The sequence below is a fragment of the Melospiza georgiana genome, chromosome 8, assembly GCF_028018845.1.
Source record: "Melospiza georgiana isolate bMelGeo1 chromosome 8, bMelGeo1.pri, whole genome shotgun sequence".
Taxonomy (NCBI): domain Eukaryota; kingdom Metazoa; phylum Chordata; class Aves; order Passeriformes; family Passerellidae; genus Melospiza; species Melospiza georgiana.
Genome location: NC_080437.1, coordinates 16,456,657 through 16,479,973, shown reverse-complemented (window position 1 = coordinate 16,479,973; position 23,317 = coordinate 16,456,657). Strand labels below are relative to the sequence as shown.

At 35.6% G+C, this 23,317-nt stretch overlaps 1 protein-coding gene across 2 annotated transcripts in view; it reads left to right on the top strand.

Annotated features, from left to right (window-relative positions):
* The window catches only part of ADK (adenosine kinase), a 265,882-nt gene that overhangs the window by 117,699 nt on the left and 124,866 nt on the right, over window positions 1-23,317 (top strand). For both annotated transcript variants that reach the window (XM_058028956.1, XM_058028957.1), the window contains exons 5-6: window positions 1,542-1,714; window positions 6,893-7,001. In XM_058028956.1, coding sequence (XP_057884939.1) covers window positions 1,542-1,714; window positions 6,893-7,001 — 282 coding nt within the window. The remainder of the gene's footprint in view (window positions 1-1,541; window positions 1,715-6,892; window positions 7,002-23,317) is intronic.

The following is a 23,317-nucleotide window of genomic DNA, read 5'->3' as shown; positions in this document are numbered from 1 at the left end:
ATCTTTCTAAATTATCTGTTCCACTTAATCATACCTCCAAATATAAAGGATTACTGTTCCTGAGGCATCCTAAATGAACACTGTGCAAATGCTATTATGTATGTGCAAATGTGTGTCAAATACAAGGATGTAATTGATATCCTTGTATGAAATGTATTAACTCTCTTATTAGGGATTTTCTTAATTTGTGTTAGAGTGGTATGGAATGGATAAGCAGAGCATATGCATTTCATGAATGAGAGATTTAATGCTGCCACCATTGGATGATAAAATCTTTTTTCTCCTTAAACTTTATTCAAAATTGCTGTAAGAAAGAGACCTGGCAACTTTTGTCCACCATTGTCTTTATTAATAAGACTTTACATGACCAAAGGTTTACTTTTTTTCCTCTCTTGCTCTTCCCTCTGGAGCTGGTAATAATAAAGATGTGACTAAGTATGTATTTGCAACTTAGTTACTTGACCTTTCTACAACCCACAGCTACCACGAATGCTGCTTTGAAATGGAGACATTATCATTTATTTAAATCTTGATTAGGAAACAATTATAAGTAGGGTTTTAGTATAGCAGAAAATTGCTGTAGCCTTTAATTCATACTATAGATTGAGTGGATAAGCTTGCTGACTGTAATTATAATGAATTATAATGACTTCAGTTGGCTGACTCACCACCAGCAGAGTAGGGCCTATGATTGTTTCTTCACATTTATTTTTTTGATTCACTCTTGATTTCACATTGCTGATAAATGCTGGTTTTCAATTTAGCACAAAATGGAGTTATGTTAACAGCTGAATGATACATTTTTTATTAATACAATGAAAACTTTATGAAATAACCTGGTACCTTAACAACGCTGGGCATCTATTCTCTTTACAATTCAAGTGACAGAGCTGTTCTTAGTAAAGTTGGAGATTAGATACTTTCATGTGTGGTTTAACAGTGTAAAGAGGGAGCATTTCCTTTTTGCATGCAATTAAGTGTAAGGCAAAATGATTTTTTTCTGTACCACTTAGCTTTTATATATATTATGAATGTTGCATAATGTTGCTTACGTTTCTCAAATGTCTTTTCTTATATGCTATCCCTTTTTATTTATTTATTTTATTTGTTTGGAGGGGTTCGGTGGACAATTTTTTTCCTTTTTTTCTTTTGTATTTTCTACAGTTTTTCTTTGAAGATACTGTATGTTGCTTGATTTAGTGTAAGTTTAGAGGCAACTCCTTTGAGCAAGGAACTTCTTTTTGTATACCTTGTAAAAACGTACTAATATGCTTTATTTATCATGAGCTACATTTATTTAGGTTTTACATTAGATGTTTCAGGCTCAGTGGGATCATTAAGAGTAAGTTTTGTTTTCTTTGCTGCCCTTTCCTCCTTTGATTCACAAGATGTTTTTTACTTCAGGCATACAAGTGTTCTTTAAGTCAAAATGTAGGCATAGAGTTAAATATGGTGAGTGGAGAGAAAAAATGGAAAAAATAATATACCAGATATGTTAACTTTGTTTTGTGGTTTGTTTTTTTTCTTCTGCCAATCTGCAGTGGATGATTCAGAAACCTCACAAAGCTGCAACTTTCTTCGGGTGCATTGGCAAGGATAAATTTGGAGAGATTTTGAAGAAGAAGGCTGAGGAGGCTCATGTGGATGCCCATTATTATGAGCAGAGTGAACAGCCAACAGGAACCTGTGCTGCCTGCATCACTAGTGATAACAGGTCAGGGGCTTTTGATATCTTCTGAAGGTACAGGTGCAGTTGGCATAGTGAATGTAGCCTAATTTGCTTGGAGTATCCAGCCTTGAAAAATTGTGATTTGAATGATAAAGTGTTAGCACTGTTTTGAGACACAGAACTGCCTAGGCCATAGTTTGGGGTTGGGCAGTATTAATATACTTTCAGAGAACAGCAGTTGTACTGTGACCAGAAAGTGTGAGATAATAATACACTACTTCTTCCTGAACTTGATACCTTCCACTTGCTCTGGAGAGAGAAAATATGTGGGAGACAGCAGTTGGTTAACAAGTATGTTTATGCAGCCTATGTGCAAGCTGATTGGTACATAAGGCTTATAATTGATTTGCCAGCCAGGAATATGCCTCAGGTGATACTGAGTTTAGCTATATGCTGATAGCTGTCAGCATATAGCCAGATTGAAAGGGTTAATTTAATTTTATACAAGAAAAAAGCTTTTTGTTTTGCTATTGCACTTTTTGAGAAATTCTTCTAGTACCTATAATTCTGTTTGTCTATGTTTTAAGAATTTCTTCTGAATTTCTTTCATGTTTTTATTTGTTACTTTTTTGCTATTAATTTTTCTTGAACATGGCCCTTTGCTTTATTCTTTCACCCTCTACTCAGAACTCTTGAACTTGTATTCTGCTTCTTTGTTGATTACCTTCTGACAATTTCTTCAGAGATTTTAAAGCAGCCAATCAGGTTAGCCTTAATTTTGAGACATTACTGGCACACCTCAGCTCTCCCTGACTTCTGACAATATTTAAATTTTTTGATACTACATACTGAATCAATAATGAAAATTGCATCAGTTACCCTAAAGAATATTTTCTTTTTGGCTCAGAATAAGATAAAAATATCTGTCATTACCCTTTTTGGTTTCTCTCTGTGGCTTTCAATGCCATTGGTCCTGAGGACCTGCTCTTTTCCTTTCAAAGCAGTATCAGGAGTTAGTATAATTTTTTCAGGTGAGATAGCAGTTCCCTAATTAAAGTCCACACCATAATTCCAGAGAAGTTAGTGAGTGTTCTGGGTAGAGTTAGAAAAGGTGGTAGAGAGCAACATGAACTGAAATGAGAGTCAGAGGAGGAAATGTTTTCTATATAACATGTAGAATTCTAGAACAGCTTTAATTAGAGCAGGCATCTGAGATAAACCCCTGCAGAAGGCAGGAGCAGCTTCAAAGGTAGATCAGGTTTTTCACGGCCATGTCCAGCTGGGTTGTGAATATCGCAAAGGATAGAGGTTGCACAAGCTCTCTGGGCAAACTCTTCAAATGTTTGATCGCTCTTCATGGGAGAAATTATTTTGATGGTACCCAGTTGCAGTATTCCTTCTTTCAGCTTGTGTCTGTTCTTTCTTGTGTTCAAGAATAGTGTGGCTCCATCTCCTCTGTAAACTTTCATTAGATATTTGAAGAAAGAAGGAAGGTCTTCCCTTAGGTATCTGTTCTTAATGTTCACCCAAAACTATTCTGCATTTAAGTGCTCCAGCCTCCTAATAATATTGATGGCCCACTGCTGGACTCACTGCTCTGTGTTAGTGTCTTGTAATGGAAAAGTCAAAGCTGGACACAGAACTCCAGATAAGGTGTGGAGACAGAGGTTCTCCTCCATTCTGGATCTTTAACTTCCTTTGTCTTCCTCTCTCCATGTTTGCTCATATACACTTGATTGTGATGTACCATCCCTGTGTCACGCACTGCTGACTCATGTTCCAAGCCTGGTTCACCAGCATCTCCAGGTCCTTCTCTGAAAAAGAGAAGTAGTGTAGTGTGTAGTACCCTGTCAGCATTCAGTCTCTATTGTTGTGTGTAACTGCGTGACTTTGCTTTTACCTTCAAGTTTTCTGCCAGCCCAATTCTTCAGGCTGTTGCAGATCCACTGAATGACAGCCCTGTCCTCTAGCTTATCAACCTGTCCCTCCCAGTTTAATGTTGTACATAATGTCTTACTCTCTGGAATGAATGCACATAGTCTGTGGAGGAAGGAAGTTCATTCATCTTCGTCTGGAGTTCTGACACTAATTATGTCTACAGACTTCCCCCTTCATCTCCAAGATCCATATTCACTTTTTCAAAGAGAAGAAAAGCAATAAAGATGTTTTTGCTCTGTGATTCTCTCTGCCTTCAGTCATACAGTGCCTGTCTATACATGCTGCAGGAATCACCATTTTCTAGATAACATGATGGGAAACTGAAGTCAAGACTGCCAGTAGGCACACAGTATGAATTAAAAAAAAAAACAAAACACATGCATCTCAATGGAATGTAAAAATTTAGGTAAATTTGTTCATAAGAAGGTCTGAAAATACTTCTTTGACTTAATAAGCAGTATTTTTGGTTTGCTAGCATAAACCACTCTTTTTTCTTAATATCAAATATTTGCTCACATACTAGACAGTGGCTTCATCTCAGTCGATGCTTGAGAGAGGCAGGGAGTTCATGCTCCTTGGGAGAAGAAAAACTAGCTGATGGTTGCTGCTGAAGGCTTTATTGTGCAATTGTCCATCCTGTGAGAGCAAGTTTATTCTCAGTCTTTAATTACCCTCTGATTGTTTTTTTGGTTTTAACATTCTATATATTGCTAAGAATCACTTCAACTTTGTCCCATCTGATAACATTTTTATTGATCAATCTCTTGTCTTAACTCCAATATGTGCTAACTTTCTTCCTCAGCTCTCTTGTCTCTTTTGGAGCACCTGACTTAGTAGCACTCCTGGTTTTCCTAGGAAGTGGCTGTATATATTTATGTTCCAGATGCCCTGATATAAATGTTTCTAACTTCTGCTTACTCTGTCTAGCTTTTTGCAAGAAAGGGTTCTGATCTGATGTATGACTACCATCCTGAATTCTCTAGTTTAGCAATACTAATATGCTTTGTTTTCTCAGAGCTTTTCAAGAAAATCCTAGCATGTGATTAAACTCTGAAGTAATACCTTCACCCTGTCATAGTCTATGACTTTGATTTGTGCCTTCTGCTTAGAAATAACCACATGCACAGTGTCTCCATGAAGCTGTTTTGATTGAAGCACTCTGGCTGTCTCCAATTACTGTATTTCATTGAAAAATATCTACCTAGTCTGTGCTCCACATGTTGAACTGAGTGCTGTCAGACTTGCAGTTTTAATTTGGAAAAGTTCACTGCTTTGTCGTCAGTGTAGCAATCTTTTATTACCCATATGTGCAGAGCATCTCTCCAGTTGGATGTAGCCACACAGAGCTAGGTTTATAGTTTCAGGGGCATGTGGTAAGTGAAAGGAAACATATAGAAAGTCTTTGCTCAGTTTTTTGGAACAGAATTGCTTTTCACTTAGCAACATACGTAGACAGACAAGATTTCTTTTTTTTTTTTCAAACTGTGTCCTTGATGGATATTAGGGTTTGCCAAAACTGAAAGAATTAATTTGCTTTAAAGTTTGATTTACAGAAAATTACCACAGTTATGCACATGTCTTTCTTGGATTCACTTGGATCTCCACTGGATTTCTTGTCATTGAAATAGTAATACCCTGAAGAATGAAACTTGTTGCCCTGTTACTTATAATGCTGCAGAGGCTTAGTGTAATTGTTCATAATTTTTTCTCTTTTTTTTCCTTTTTTCTCTATTCCAAATGTACATTAGTTTTCATTGCATTTAGATTTTAGAATTAAAGAGATAAGCCCCAAATCTGCTGATGGGATGAAATGACACAACAGTAATTTTGATATATTCAGATAAAGTTGGTCTAACTTTGTTGTCATTTTGTATATGTGATCTGTTTAACTGACAAGGATTGTCAGTGATGATTACTTCAGGAAGTTTACTAGGAGTTACTTGCACTGTTCATAAAAGTTTCATTTTGGTCTTTTGTTTGTTTTTGATTAAATAAAGAATGTCTCACTTATTTACCTCCTTACACCTGGAGGCAGAAGCATACCTTGGTGAGAGCAAATGAGCACTTTGCTCCCACCTGGAGCTATCTCTGGATTGTAGTAGCACTTGTACAGAAGAGGATGATGTATACAGCATCAGTTTCATGCACCTTGAGAAGGCCAAAGTTTTCAATAGCCAAATGTTGTATCTATAATTACAAATTATTTATCTGGCTAATGCACTTAAATATCACAAAATAGTGATAATGTTAAAAGGGCATATATTGACTATTAAATTTTGAAAATTATATTTAAAGCTCTGTATGTTAGCGTGGAAATTATCTGTTTCCCAATGCCCTTTCTCTGAAATATTGCATGTTATTAAACATTCTCATAATACAACTGCATAGAAGAATTTGGTCGTGGTAGCCAGAGTGGAGAGGTAGAGGTCTTGTTATGGCCCCTTTTTAGGAGTACGTGTGTAAGTTTTATGTGTTTCATAAGGCTGAATGAAGTGGGTGAAGAAGATGATTTAAAATAGAATGGATCTTGCATGTAACAGAGGCAATGTGATACAAGTATTTTTGTTCTTGGTAATGGAAGTTGTGTCCCACAGCTTGTGTTATATCTTGTTAGGAAAGAAGGAAGTACAAATGAGTTTTTGGTAGTCTTCCAGTAATCCACAGCTAAGCCAAAGTTTTTTTTAACAGTTCATCATCTAAAAGTAGGAACCTGACCCTTTTTTATTTGCTAAAGGAAAATGTGAACCTAATGGGGGGGAAAAACCCCAAAACAAGCCCTTTTATCAATAATATAACTGTTCATTGGAAAACTAAAATGGCAAGACTTACATAGACATCAACCTTTTGCTTCTAGTGAGGGAAACTAGTTTTCAGAAGATAAACTGGAGTGATTACTTTTCTTTAGGTGTTAGGTGCTAGAGGAGTTACAATGAAAGTGTGTAGATGCTAAAGCATATGGAGGGAGTTGATCGCAGAATGAAACTAAGGTTGATTCAAATCCAACAAAGGTGCCTTCAGAAGAATATAATAGTGATAGGTTATCTAAACTATGTAGTTGGATTCAAGATACATTATTTAATATAAATTTCAAGTATATTTAATCTATTATTTAAATATATTATTTATTTTTCATGAAATGGCCAAATAAAGTATATGTGGCTTTTGGTGCTCCTTGTTAATTGGTTTTATGTTCTGTAGGATCTTTGTGACATTGTGTTCATTGTGCAAAATTGGCAGTACTGTTATTTACAGAGGGTCTAATTCCTGTTATTTAATCACTTTCAGGTCTCTTGTAGCTAACCTTGCTGCTGCTAATTGCTATAAGAAGGAAAAGCATCTGGATTTGGAGAAGAACTGGAAGTTGGTGGAAAAGGCCAAAGTTTATTATATAGCAGTAAGTTCAGCCCCTTTCAAAATGCTAAATTTTGTGTTACAGTATCCTGAAGTTTGAGCAGTGACTATTGGGTGTGGTTTTGAATGATTTTATAGAAAGACAAGGAAAGAAAATGACTGCTTCAAGTTCAGTATTTGTTTTCTTCAAAATCAGATGTATGAATGCAGAAGAATGTTTTAGCTGTATGTTCACTTAAATTGATGGGAAAAATCATAAGACCTAAACATATTTTCAGGGCTTTTGTAGTAATGCATCAAATTTACATTTCACATTTTCTAGTAAATCGTTGTGAAGGATGCACAAATTATGTAGAAAAACACTATTAGCATAATTATTCACTGCAAACAGTTTGAGCTTATTTGTGTGAACAATCTTAATTGCTATTTATTCCATAGTAATTACTGTGGCACCTTATAACTCAATATTTCAGAAACAATGATTTTGACAAATCTCTTAAATGTGGGTGGTGGGGCAAACTGATTTTAATGATTTAATCTTGCTTTTGGAATAAAGGGGGGGTTTGAGGATGGGGCATTAGTAGATTCACAATTAGTATTCTTTTTTTTCCATCCAGAATGAATCAAGCTAGATAAATGTGTTTGTGTAGATTATGTCTTGCCTATATAGAAGTGATGAATTTGTTTTCACCTTGCTCTCAAATGGATATGACTGGTCAAAATTAACAAACACAGAAGTCTAAAACAGATTAAAACCTCATAACATGCATGTAATATGTGGGTTCTGTATGACAACTCTTTCCATTCTGCTACCTAAGCTATATGGGAACAGCTGGCAAGAAGTGTAAAAAATTGATTGTCCAGGAGGAACTAGTTCATTGAAAATACAGTTACTTCTTTTAGGTAGTGTTAATGTCTCTTACAGACAGTTAGTGTGCACTGCTGTAGGCTTTACATGGTTGTTATGGATTCCTGTGTAGGCCAAGACTGCCCCTTTATAAGTGTCAAAAAATACTTACAACCTTCTCAGTGTACAAAGAAAATACGTCCTGCTGTTATGACCATGTGTTTGTGCTGTGGTTAAAATATTTGTAGGTGTATTGTCTACTTATTTTTTATTGCTGTTTTTTTCACATGTTCTGAGGTCTTTATTTTTCAAATGCCATGCTTGGGAATTACTGCTGTTGGCTGAAAAATTTTGGAAGACTAAGAGTACAGTTTAAATAAAGAGGAACGATAAATATTCCCAAAAGTTTTACTGCACTAAGTTTGGGAATGCCTTTTTTTTTAAAATTTTCCCATGCCTGTATATCATTCCCAATGAAAATTCCAATGTACAATTTGGAAACATTTAACTTAGTGGAGATGCTTCAGGAAAACTGTGAAGCATTACATGAGGTGCTAAACAGATTTGTACTTTTTAAGATAAAACCGTCCTCTTATTTCAGTTCTGAAGTCACTCTTGTGTGTTCAGTCAGTTAGATCACTTAAATTTTGACTAGGTGATTCACTACACTGATTCTTGTATATATTAAAAATTATTTTTCTCAGATGCGAGTTCTACAACATCCAGACTTTGTCTGGGAGTCAGAGAATCATTGTACTAAACTGAAAATAAACCTCAAGATGAGCATGTTATAATGGATAAAAAAATTAAATTGAACTGCTGATAAATGGTATTATATATTTACTATATGAAATTCAGATTAGGGAAGTATATGATTGCAGGAGATGTTTTGAGTGAAGAACTTTTTTCACATGTATAGCAAAAGCATTCAAGGACAGGGTCACTCAGATTTCTAGGACAGTATTATCACTTCAGATTACAGATTGAATATGTAATTCCTTCATATGTAATATGAAGGAGAGGAGAAGTGTAGAACCATCCATGGTTCTTCATGTTATAGTGTGCGCATGCCCTTTTCTTTCATTTAGCTTCTTTTCTTGTGGGTTTGTAGTGATTACCAGATTAAACAAAACTATGTAGTGAGCAATTACCACTCCTGAGGTAGAGGGTAGCTCTGAGTCATTAATTTGTCTGCTATTGTCTGTCTTCACTTTAGTTTTGTTACCTTCCTTGACTTTGCACTGTGCATATGTTGCTTTTAATTTCCTTCTTTCAATCCAACTGTCACCTATTTCTGGGATTGCATTAGAGTGTATGTCCGTGACAGATACTTATTCTGGAAATCCATGTCCTGAGATTATCAAGCAATCTATTTTCTTGGCAGAACTGGGCAGTTGTTGCTTTAGGACAGGTCTCTGATATCCTGTGGTCATCTGTATATGCTTCCTAGAACACATAATAAGCTTTTCAATGCAGCATTCAGCAGAATGACCCTCATGTGAAACTTAGCTCTGATATCTAATCAATTCACAGAGGGAGGAGTAGGTACAAAGGAAAAGATAGTGAAGCCCTGACAAAACCCTTAAAAACAACTTCTGTTACCATGAATGAACACAATACATTTATTTTAGCCATCTGGTAATCAGATCCAGCAGACAAATTATAGAAAGGCTAGCAGAGAATAGGACCTAGTAAATCACAGATAGAAGCAAAATACAGAGGCTTCCCCAGCTTTCTCAAAGATAGTAAACTTTGAAGGTGTATTTTAATCCTTTAAAATTACTCTATTTTGAATCATTTAAGATAGGCTACATGTACTGTCAAACTCTATGCAATTTCTTTCCCTTCTCCAGACATAATGCCTATACTTGTGGTAATTTATACCATTGACATAATATCTTCCAGTCTGTCATATTCATTTCACTGTGCATCAGCTAGCTGTGCTGCTGGTGTCTGATTAGAATTCACTGTGAGGAATTTTATTTGGTTCCTACTGAGGCTAGAAGATGTCTCTTCCTCAGACATTTCCCTTATTTCAGAATAAGTTCAGAGTCATGATAGCATGAAACACTGTCATTCGGTCTCTGGAGCTGTGAGTGGGACACAACATGAAGCTAATTGTAAATTTGGGGGAGGAACAGGCAAGTTAATTTTTTTCTCTTTTTTTTTTCCTTTTGCTTTTTTTTACTCTGTGAGTTTGTGCTTGCTGTCAGGACTTGCATTTTAGAAATCATAAGTGTCAGAGTTGCATCTTACAAACTTGGGTGATAAAACTCCATATTTGTGCACCTTGTCTTATTTTAAGAAGCATCTGTGGGAGTTGCTGGTGTTCAGCTTCTTTAACATTGCACACAAACATTTTGACATTATTAACGCAACTTGCAGTATACAGCTGGTAATTTTCATATTTTACAAAGGCCTGAAATGCAAAGATATTTTTATTGTCAGTGGTTTTGGTTAAAAAAAATCTGTTGATAAGAGTTACTTAGAAGAGCAGAAAAAATTGAGAAGAATTTTAGTCAATTGACTTCAATGGGTAAGTCTTTGTTACTGTATATAAGTAAGAAATTTTGAATTTTTTCTTCCATAATGGGAAGAAAATGGAAAAGGAGAAAATGCTTTCCTTCATTAAAAGCTGCACTTAACCTTGTGAAATCTTAACTGTATCAATTAATCCATATGGCTTGCTCATACAGATAACTGAATTTTAACTTTCTCTCTGTACATGAACATGATTGTTTACAAGTGTGATGGTTTCCCAGGTATGTGCTTTCTCCTCTTCCAGTTAGCCATCCTTATTTCAGCCAGTTATTTAGTTTTACTCAGTTTGTCCTTTGGTCCAACACCTGCATTTGTTCAATGTTTGCAGTTGTTGATTATGAGGTGGATGAAACACTGGCATTTGATGCTCATATTTTCTTGGTGCTGAAGTAATGTGTTTCTTCTTGAAAGTTCCTTCTGTGCTTCAGTTGGGTTATTTTTTTTAGGTTTTTTTTGTTTCCCAAGAACTTTACTTTACTGAGCATCTGAAATGGCAATATTGACTGCAGTTGTGTTCCCAATCTGTGGTAATGTGAGTCTTAGCCTAGAATGGATCATTAAAGGAGCTTCCAAAACCCAAGAAGATCATCTTGGTTATTTTGCTGTTATTTCATGATCTGTAAAAGTTTCAACTGTTTTCTTCTCCTACTTCTGCATAGCAAATACTTGAAGTTTCTCAGTGATGATGCCCTTCAGTTGTACCACATTGATTATAAAATTTTCTAATGCTGCTTAGATTTGTTAGCCCACAGTGGAGCTACATTCAGCACCTTCAGTATCTTCTGTGCTTTCAAAGCTAATATCAAGTGTAGCTTATTTTGATGATAATGACAGTTCTGATAAATACCAGGAATTCTGAGCTTAGGCCAAGTTTCCAGGAGGGAATGTCATTTATTACAGCAAGTCATAATGAACCCAATGCACCGCACCTATCTGCTGGAGAAATTTTTAAAACTCCAACCACCCTGGTCTGTTTCAACAAACAGTGTGGTATTTTTATATTGATTTTCTTTTAATGCCCAAGTGCTTGTCTAAGCAGAGAGATACTGTGGTAGTGTAGTGGGCTTGATGGAGGAATTATCTGGATTCAACATGAGTCTGTCAAAACATAAGCTTGGTGTCAGTAATGAGTAGCAAAGCTTAAATAACTTTCTACAGTATTTTACATGGAGTTTGGCTATTCTACTTGAGAAAAAATGCTGATTATTACAACAATGTAAGTATAAATGAAATTTCTTTTGTGTTTTCTCTTCCTTTTAGAGGCATATTCAGTGAATGCATTTTTATTGTAATTTACTGCTATGATGAGTATGATAACTTACAATGGATTTTGATAGGCTTTTTCCTTTGAGATGTGCTAGGTCTGTGTGTGCATCACAGGAAACAAGACACTGGCAGGAAGCAAAATATCCCTTAAAAAAGACATTTGTTTGAATAACTTCACAATAGTTTTTTCCCATTGATAACTTTGCCATAGTGCTCTGGCACCAGTGTGTTATGCCATTTGACATGCAAAACTGTTTCTCACAATGATGAATAGGTTTTATGGCCAGGAAAACACCATACTGAGTATCTTAGCCATAGAGAAGAAAGTGCAGCTAGCAACAGTTAGTTGTGGCCTGGGATAACATCCCCTTACTGAAACCCACCGTCTTGAGGCATTGTGTTTTCTGGAAATCACAGCTGAAGTGGGATGCATTTATTGTGGAGAGATGGTAGGCTCTGTATCTAACCAGGAAGTAAATCTGCCATTTACTGGCTTCCAAAGCAAATATGGGGAAAAAGGCCTTCCTCTCTCATAAATACAGAAACCCACAGCTTTATTTCTTTGATGAAAATACAAAAAAGCTGTGTCTAAACCAGCCACATAATGTGTCATCCTGTGATATATTTAGGGAGTGCATTATGCTACCATTTCAGGTATAACTTCTCATGCATAACCTATTTTCTTAGTGTTTTCTCAAGTAACTTATGTGAAAAAATGAATGAGAAACTTCTTTCTTATTTTTTATTGTGAAATTTGCTTTTCAAGATGCCATTCTTCGAAGTGAATGCTTTGTACTTTATGGTGAAAAATACGTCATCAGCTTTTAAGGAAGGTTGTACCTCCTGTTTCTATAGAATAAAATTAAGGACAATCTGTGTAACATTGTAAAAATATTTAGTTCTAAATGTTCACCTCTATGTTATTAATTGTATTTTTTAAGATGAAGAACATACATATTTTCTTTTCAGTCCTTCTCCTCCTACCCCAGTAGCCTTTAAATTGCAGATATGTTTCTTCAGCACAGTAATTAGTGAAGTTCAGTCATCGCTCCTTTTATCATGTGATTTTTGTGTGGTTTTTTCGAAGAATGCCTTATTAGAACACTTACACAGCCAGTCTAGCTGCAACAGCCAGGCGGCAATAGCAGTGCCATTTTTCACAAAGAAAATGTTGAAAAGGAGCCAAATGTTTGGTGGCAGAGTCTGTTGCTAGGAAATCAAGTTCCTGAGGCGATTAATGACAAAGCAAGCAATAAAAAGAAGGCAGAATTACAGATTTAAAAGAGAGGGAGAAAAAAAGTGGTTGGTGTTATAATTACCCAAAGAAATCCGTACTCATTAAATTGGCTGTTTTTATGATTGACTTTAATTGGAGGTTAGCTCAGATATTTAGCTCCTTTCCCACCCCTTTAAACACACACATGCACATAATCTGTAGAACTGCAGACTTGTTTTTCTAAGCATTGAGAGGAGCTTGCCCTGTAATTTGATCCCCACTGACAGATGCATTTTCTATGCTGCCATTTTGAATTAACCTATTGTGCAACAATTTTCCTCAGCTCTGTTGAATAAAACATCAAGTCTTATTACCTCAGATGGATTTGATAGAGTAAAAGAATGTACTTCTAGCTGAAGTAGGCTATTTGCAATGAGTTCAGTGATTTGAACTCTGCCAACAAGCCCCAATAATTTGTGATGTATACTTAAAGAATGAAAGAGAGAGGAGCCACGTGGGGGGTCTTTTTGGCTGTATGAAGTTCAAACACAAACCTTGGAGTAATATTGTTGTATGTGCTAAGGTTATGTCCTGAGATCAAACCTTTTTAGATAAAGCATGTTAACTGAGATTTTTTGCTATTAAGCAGATTAGGTTTGAACCAGACATTCTCCTACCCCAGTAGTTATCCAAACTGTCAGGCTACAGTGAGATTAAAAAAATAAAAATCAGTCCCCTCTCCCAGAAGCCCCAATAGCTGGATTTTACCTCATAGAGTTCTTTTGTGAAGAGAAATTTTCCCATATAAAGTTGGGCTAGAATAAATGATGTTTCTCAATTATATTAAATTCCAAATAATTCTGTGATAAGGGGAGAAAAGGCTTTCACCTTCTTCACTTTTCTGCCCAATTAGGAAAACTTACACAGTTGGTTCAACAAAATTTTGGCACAGAAATGGGAAAGCAACTGACCCTGACATTTAAATCCTGTCATGTTTCATTGCTCGTTTCAAAACAATATTCCCTACTTGGAGCAAGTGATAAGTGAGAAAATAACCTTCTACAATACCTGCAAGCGAATACACAGAAGCTAACTGTAAAAACTAAATGATTCCATAGCTCTCTGAATTCCGAACCAAGCAGTGAGACAATAGAACTGTGCATATTCTGTCCAACAAAACCCACATTACTAATCAGATGCCAATGCCAAGCTGTCTGCTTTGTTAAATACCCAGGTTCCCTGAGGCAAGAAGACAGCTGCTATAACTACTATGAAATTTGGTAGCTCAATCTATTTTTGCTACCCTTGGGCTATCAAGCTACTGTTAATTCAGACCACCCCAATTGGTACACTTCAGGGATTTTTTTCAAAGTGTTTGTAATTAAAATGATAAAACATCATTATTACCCCAAAGATGTTGTGCACGCTTTGTATTTGACAGATACCTATGGAGATAAACCCAGCGTGTAATTTTCATTGACATAATGGTTGTGATTGCATTACCCTTTTAAAAGTATATTGCTTTTTAAAAGGGGGGTGGGGAGAAGAAGGGAAAGGGCATGCTTTTATTTCATTAATAGAATATGTAAATCTACTGAAATATTAAATCAGTCTCTTGGTTGTAAGCTACTTGTCTGCAAAGACTGAGTCAGGCTTAGCAGCAGGCCGGGGAGTGCTGAGAATTGGTGTTCACAAGGGATAGGGACCTGCTGTGCCACCCACAGCTCACTGCAGAGACCTCTGCTCCCAGGTGCCTCTGCCTTTAGGGACGCTGAGTCTCAAGTCATACATAAAGTCTGGGCAGACTTAACACACTTATTTAAATGTAAATTAAAAAGGGAAGACTTCATACTGTAAGTGGTAAGGTGACTCAGTTGGAAGGGAAATTTTTACTGTAGCTGCTCTTGCATGTCAGGCTTTATTCGATGCTCTCCTTATGAGAGCATAAGAATTTTGTCTGTTACCATGTCAACTTTCTTAGAGCAAAATCTCAAAACTAAAGCACCATCAAATCAAGGCATTAAAAGCTCTGAAACAATATTGGTTCTATCTTGTGTTAATTTTTGTTTCAGTACTTCTCTGATAACATTTTAAAAGAATCAATTATTTAAGACTGTTCTAAGGACTAAAACTTGAAATTTGTGAGTTTTCTAGATTGAGTTAAACTTGTTTGTTTTGTTTCCTACCTACCAAAATTTATCATAAATTCGTAGTCACCAGTCTTGAGTACAGTTGGTTGAAATGTGAGGTTCCTTCTTTTTTATAAAGGACTTGATCTCATTAACATGAGGGAATGTCATAGTCTACATAACCCTGAAATAGGTATTGTATCTATGTCATTGACTTTTACATCAAAAAACATACAAATTCTGCACCAACTGTGCTCTGTTTTACATGAAGAAAGTTTATTTCTTTAACAGCAAAGACTGCATAAGCTTAGAGCTAAGCTATTTATGATAGCCCACTACTTGGTCTGAAGTGAAAATTATAGTTTCATTTGTTATTTCCCTCTATAATAAGGACAGTGCAGTTGTTTAAATACAAAACTTTTTTTTTTTTTTGCAAATGATTATGGTGAATGATTTGCTTTGAAACGAGCATTGAAGTGGTAACATTTGGACATGATATTTCAAAGCCAGTAACTTGCAGTAAAATTACAGAATGTTAAAATATGCATGCACATAATGCAAGGGGATTCAAATATGCTCTTTCTTATCCCAAAACTTAACCTGTGCTGAGGGGCATTGATCTTCACTGTAGGCTACAGGTGCTTTGAAATAACAGGATAGGAACCTGCAGGCTACTTTTTGATTCTTCAAGAAACAAACCATTTTAGAAAGAAAAAATACTTTTACAGCATCGCTAACCAATATCCTAAAAGTTTGTATCAAGAAGATTTTTGTGCTCAGTAATTGTGTACTTGGAGTCAAAAAACCAGTAAAAAAACTAATACTGCAAAAATGCTTCTGCATGGATTTTCAGTGACAATACATTAAATACATAAATAGTATGCCTTGCAGATTGGGCTTTTCACAACTTTGTGATAAATTCTTCGGCCCTTTAGGAGGCAAAGGGCTGAGTCCTGCCAGCTTTGTTTGTTATCAGGTTTATTTGAAACAGGAGTTGACTGATCCCAAAAGCAGACTCTGGACGTTCATTTGAAAGGAGCTGCTGAGGAGTTTTTGTGGTGTGGCTTTAATCCTCCTGGTCGTCAGGCTGCTGTTCAATCAGCAGTGCACCAGGTCACCTTGGTAAATGTGCTTCAGACTGTCTGGTTTGGTCAAAAGAAAGAAGATCCTCCTTTCTTCTTTTCTTTTTCATTAAATTAAGGGTAGAATGCTCAAGGAAATACTACATTCTTTGAATAAGGAATAAGTGCTGGTTTTGAAGAATTTTTATAATTTGGAAGAGTGCATGTGAGACTCTTTCTAAGGAATATACAGATCATCATGGTAGCAGGTAGTGCTTGACAGATAAAACATCATTTTAGCAATATGAACAAGATAAAAACATCAGTACTAATCATCGCAAATGTTTGACTTAAAGAAAAGATAAAGGCCCTTAGAATTTTTCCATAATAGAAGGATTTTGCTGATGCAGGTGCTGTGGAAAACTGTCCTGGGGATTTACACTTCTTTCTGGCATAAGCACCCTAATATGGAGGCGCTTTGTAACAGCTGCTGCCCCAGCAGAAGAGCTCTCACCTTCCCAATCATACTTGCACCATGTTTCTATTGGCAGGACTGTGTTGGTTAAGGATAATGTGTTTTTTTCATGTTTCTAAATAATTTAGCTGCTTGAACAAAATAATTTAATAAACACTTGGTGAGTATTCATCATGAATACTCAGACCTCATGGTCCATAAATATTGCAAACTCTTCCAAAGTCAGCAGATTTCCCATGGTTTGTAGATGGCTAACAATTCTCACTCTTGAAGTTGTGTAGATGAGAAGATGTGTCTTGTTACCACTTTTTATGCTGAAGTTACAGAAGTTGTTTTACAGAATGCCACTGCTCCTAATAGTTTTTCCAACTATGGTATTGCCAGATGCAATATAACAATGCTTTCCTGCATATTTGAAAATGGTGGGAAACAGCAGTTAACAGTATTTATCATGAAATATGCCTCAGCATATGCCTCTGAACATGTCTTTTAAAGACCATATGGAGTATAATTGGTGCTGAACAACATTGAGGTGTTTTGTGAAAAGTAAAGGCTAAGCATTATAAAGAGTCATAAAATGTAAAGAATGAGGCAAATGTAAGAAATGGGAGAAAGAGGGTGGTACTGAATACTCTGTCTTGTTCTCTGCATAACCTGATGTGAGAGACCACAGAATTTTTCATAGATTTCTCTTCACAGTAGTGGGGTTAAAAGAAAGAAATTTAGCAAAACAGTTGGCAGGAGTGGATCTAGAAGATTGTGTGAGTAATTGGAATGAAGCAGAGACAACCTTGTCATCTACTGTGGGCACCCAGGACAATACTGGCATTTATAGCTGTGCATACTGTCATTGATCACAGCAGAGTAAGGTAAGAATGAACTTTGTTCCTTAAATATGAATTTCCCCTGTCCTTTGAAGACTGTAGTCAAAGTGAAATACCTTCTATTTGTTTAGTTGTTAAGACAGCTTATTTCCAAGAGGAAAAAATCCAACTTAGAATTAATAGACTAATGTGCTAAAATGTAAATTCCTCATTATTTTATTTATTTTAATTGTGAATGACAACTGAATGTAGAAAAAAATTACAAACTAATACTGATGGAAAATTTTCAACAATAAGAAGAAACCAATTTTTGCTGAAGAAAGAGAGAAATTTTCAATGAGTGTGTATATAAAGGATAGCAAGTATTCATTCCCCAGAACTAGTGCTGTCCCTAAGTGCTTCTTTATACTGCTGAGAATGGGCAGAAGAGTGTTTCTGCTGAGGACTGTAGATTCTTATCTGCCTAATTGAGCCATCATTTGGTGACATGAGGGAAATCATGTGACCTGCCTTTAATGCATTTCACAGTAACAGCAGAAGTAGATACTCCATGGAAGAGGAGGAGAAAATGTTAAAATTTTTTAGACAACGGAATCTTGTGAAATTTTTATTGCAGCAGAGTCAAATGTTTGAACATTAGCATGGTAAATACATAAAATAAGATAATCAGATTCTAATTATCTTGAAAACATTGAATTTCTTTCTATTACAAAGCCTACAGACCTTCAAAATAAGAATATAATAAGTACTTAGTTTTATCAGTATGATGATAAAATTAGGTCAGTAAAATTGAAAGCATGTGTCATCTTTCTTTTCTTTTGAGTAAAAATGTCATTATGGTAATCTGTCCAATTGCAGAGTTGGCACCAAGTGTTGTACAGTGGTAAAAGTAACAACAGAAAAACATCCCATATTATGATTTAGTAGATAGATAACAAAAAAGGGTATTAAAACCCCCTGTAATTGGAGGCATATTCTCTGCTTAATTCAGTCACTCTACCATTTCAATTTTATATTAAACTTCAGTCATGCTCCATAACCAAATATCCTGTTTTATAGAATGTAGAATTACAGGCTTAACAGTTGTCTTGTAGGGGTTTTTTACAGCACTAGGTTGAATTGATCTCATCTGTAAGAAAGTTAATTTCAATTTTGTTTTAAAAACATGGGATTATTGTCTGCTCTGTTAAGTGGCATGACAGGTTGGAGGAGATGGGTACAGCAGCAAAACCACTTTAGAATTATATCTAGATTTTAACAGAGTAACCTGAGATTGATAGCATTGTGGGGACTTATTTACTAATTAATAAATAATCTGATTGTGTCTGCTGATTTTCGTATCGCTAGCAGTGGTGTCACTGCTGACCTGACAGGAAGGAGTAACAGAAGAATACTCCAGTCCTTCTGCAACTGCAGATCTGTGTAGGACATCATCTCTGCTGAAAATAGTTGGCAGCTGCAAGAATATTGTGCTTGTTTTAGTCTTGTCTAGACATCCATGTGTGGCTGCTGTTGGGATGCCATACTGGACTAGGAAGGACTTTGAACTGATAATTTACTATTGCAGCTTTTCAGTTCAAAAGATTCATGGCTTGCACCTCTCATTCTTGCTTTTTGACCTAGTGCGAGAACTGAAATGGAAACAATAATGAAAAGTAAGACAAAAAGCATCAGATGTTAAAAAGAAAAATATGAATCCTTAGATGTTGGGGAAGAAATTCTCCTGGGCATGTTATAATGCAGTATCTTTCTCTTTTGCATAAAAAGAATATATGTGCTTTAATGTTTCATTTTCAGAAATATTGAGATAATGTTAATATAGTAGAATACAGCTTACATGTTGGTGAACCATGGTAGAGCATTTAATGTATTTTCCACACTGTTCAAGCTATTGGTTTTAGATTTGAAAATAGATTTTGGGAGGCTATAATTGTTTCAAAGTTGTGTTACCAATTAGAAAGCAACTCAACAATTAACATCTGCCCTAAAGGCAAATGTTTTAATTCTGATAGTACAATGCAATAACATCTAAGTAAGTAGAAAATTCCAGGATGAATTTAGACTTTTACATGTAGAAGACAATATCCAGCATGTTACCCAGGATGTGAATTCCATTTTCTTAGCTGTAGGCTATAAATGGTCATAATACCTAAAAAGCTATAACTGAATCACAGTTGATGTGTATTTGAGCTGCTTTCAGAGTCATCCTTTGCTCCTTGTTTACTCATATAGAGGAATTGTTCAGGCCTTTGGACAGAATGCAGGATATTTTGGTGCTGGGTGATATTTGCTGGGAAGGAAGAGTATTTCTACATTTCTTCCCATTCTCCTCACATCCCAGTTAGGCAAACCTTAGATATTGCTCTTGCTTGCTCTTTTTATACTCATAAATATATCTATGCATATGCAACTGATCAATCGGTTGCAATTTGGAAAGTAATTTTTTTTCCTCCTCCTAACAATAATTAGGCAGTATTGCTATAGGAAGAGGAGTTTTTTCCAAAAATCTAAGCTCAGTCATCATTTTATCTTTTCAATCCTATTAGTACTGTATATATTATAATGGTAAAAGTAGTCACTGACATTTTATTGTAAATAGACACTATTTAGTATTGCATCAGTTTTACAACACTGTCTTGTCCTCTTGTTACAATTCAGGTAAGTTTTCAATTCAACAATAGACTAGGTTTAAAAATAATAGAAAATACATATCTTCCCATGGAGTTCCTGGAAGCTGCTTCCACTGGTAGCTGGGAGACTTAAAACAAGAAAAATAAACCCTAAAAACTTAATATTATTTTGTGGTTGTGGTTTTGGTTTTGCCAATTCAAAATGTCTAGTGGAAATAAATTTCTGGTTTTGTACAGCAAGAAAATGGGGATCAAGATAATAAGAACTTTGGTTTGTTGATGTGGCCGATGGCAAAAAATTAGTGTTCCAGAGTGACTCATCTGTACCAGAAGGGCAGCAGTAGCCTACAGCTAAATAAAATGAAATATCAGTTACTTTGTGTGTACTCTTATGTTTTGCTTATGTGCATTAATTATTTTAGATGAAATAAGATTAAATACTTACTATGACCTCAATAAACTGGAAAATTGCATTATGAATTAGGCAAAATCTTACACAACAATCCTGTACAGGTTTTGAGCCAAATCTAGGACTGTGTTTACAGTCCTTTCAAGCTGAAAAGCTGTAGCTAAATAGGGAATTTTGATGAAATGCGTAAAATATGTTAGCTGTAAATTCTACAAGAGTATTATTTGCTTGGAGTTCTCTTTGCCTTCACTGATAAGTTTGCCTAGCACTACTCAGAAATGATGACTGCCCTGGAATGGGTGATGGTTCAAAAATAAGCCTTGTGCAAATCAGTGGGAGTTAATATTTGCCTGATATGACAAATGCGTAAGAAGTTTTAGAGCAGGCATAAAAGAGGTTCCCAAATTAAAATCTCGTTTAAAAACAATGAAAAGCTTTTAGGAATCCTGTGAAACATTGTGAATTCATCTTCTGTGTCATGTTTATTGCCACAAATGTTTGAGAATATATTACAATAAACTACCCAGTTCTTCCCAGATGTTAAGGATTATTATTAATGACTCATTTGGCTTTGTAATTGCCATAAAAAATTTTCAGTACCAAAACCTCTGATGAGAAAACAGCTTTCCCAAAATTTCTCAGTACACTGGTTTTTATATTGAACTTTATAGTTTGTTTGTTTTTCAAAAGCTCTTAGCTTGTAATGTCTGATAAAAAGCAGCTTTTTGTCTAAAATTCATTGTAAAAGGGTGCACATATGGTTGATCTGCCTTTGTCTTATTTTCTATAGCCTTGTTTGGCATAATGTTTCAAATAATGGAATACCGCAGATCCTTCAACCCCCTAATACACTCTGCTGTTTTGGTAATAATGGGCCAGAAAAATTGGATTTCATTCTTTTGTCATCTTTATTCCCTCTAACTTGCCACATTAAAAAGATTGCTGCCATTTTGCAACAGAATCTTGGATTTTAAGTGTGTGGAAGCAGAGGGCTTACACTGAAAGGATGGTTGGTTTAGTCTCCAGAGATTCTTTTTTTAAATGCCCTTCAAGATAATATTCTCTATACTTTGTCATTTATTTTATAGTTTAATTTGCTTGTGTCACATGGAAGATTTCTGTTGCTTGCTGTAGTTTGATTTAAAATATAAAAATTCATCTTGTCATTCTTGGAATCCCTCCTGCTGATGAGCTGCAGGATTCAGTAGCCCGCAGTCATGTGGGCCTTTAAACTGAGTCATGGACCTCATAAATCATCTGAAGAGCTGTAATGGTACAGTCTGCAGCAGTTGTCATACATAGGAGGTGTGACTTTTTCCACAGTATAGAAGGAAATCAAGTGAGAGGGGGCAAAGAGCATGGTATAAGAGAGTTGAGAGTCCTATAGGTAATGCTGCTCATGTTTTTATTCAACATGTTGAAGATACTTTGTTAGGATGTGGGATACCTCATTCACTTTACAGTGTGGTTTTCCTGAGAGGGTAACATTGGTTAAGCACAATAAAGCAAACAAATCATTTTCTCCAGACATGTGGTTAAAGTTCACTGATTGTTGGTGTTAGGAGCCCCAGACCAGCAGTGGTTGATGTGCCTTTGCTAATGTGAGTGCCTGTGGTTGGTGGTTCAAATGTAGCCATAAATCTAGGTGGAATTTTTCCCCAGGTTTGCTCATACTTTTGTTATATACCTCTCATATCTCTTTTATAAGAGCTTGTGTGCTGGTAAGATCACCCAAATATTTGATGCATTATGTTGACTATGCTGCATAATTGCTAATTAAAGTTTTATTAAAGTTTTATTCAACACTGTCATATGTTCATAATGGATATTTGAATTTTTAATATAAATGTTGGTGAGTTTAATAAAAATATAACTTGTCATCTGACTCTGGCAAGCTAATCCTAAAAAAGAAAGGGAAAATAATTTCATTTCAGAAAATAAATTTTCAGATACTAACAAGTCAGATGCAAAATTAAGCACACTTTCAAGTTGCTGCTTTGTCAAAATGGATTTAGTTAGGGAAATTCCTGTGGATTTAAGTGAATTCTCCCAAGAAGTGGTGTACGTGACAGAAATGATGAAAACTACTTAACTTGCTATGAAATGCACAACATTTATTATCACTTTCAAAGCTGATATTTCATGCAGTTGTAGCTGTTTATGACTGGCTTGAAAGCAGTTGGATAAGGCTGCTTTCAGAGGTGGCCATGCTGCTCCAGCTGGGATGTAGCAGGACTGTTGACAGTTGGATTTAGCTAAATGGGAGTTATGCTACTTTGAGCAATGCTTTGTTCAGGGCTACTTTGTGCTCTGATCTTGATAGTTTAAGGTGCTCTCCAAACTTACAGGGACATAGTTTAACACAAATATTCAGGCGTGGTTTGAACAAAGTTACTGTCATTGATTTTCCTTTAAGTTCAAAAAACAAGAAGTAGCCTCAGCCCCTCTAGTTGCTTTAAATCAATGCTGTTTATTGCATAAACTCTTCCTTTTATATCACTCTTATTAGATCATCAAACATATAAAACTGGGGTTTAGATACTGTTAATTCTCTTTAAAATATTATTCAACAGAATAAAATAGAAATATGAATGAGCAATAAAACTTTGTAACAAAGCAAGAGCAGCATTTACAACTCGAGTGAGCTGATGGAGTACAGGAAGTGCTAAGGGAAGAGTAGGAGATCATAGCCATGCTGTAGGGAAATGTGCACAAAACACCTTCTCAGCTTTCAGTAATCTGCAGCTCAGGTTATTCCTCAGCTAAAGGCAGTGGCATGTTGCTCAAGAGTTCTTGAGGTTTATCAGCTTTCTACAAGTAAATGTAAATAATAATTTTTTTTAACATCTCCCTTTGTGGTCTCCTAGTGTAGCAAGTCGTACACTACAGTAATGTATGGTTGAAGTAGAATTTTTTAATTTTAAACTTGCCACATGGTAGTTTTATTGGATGTCCTTTGCT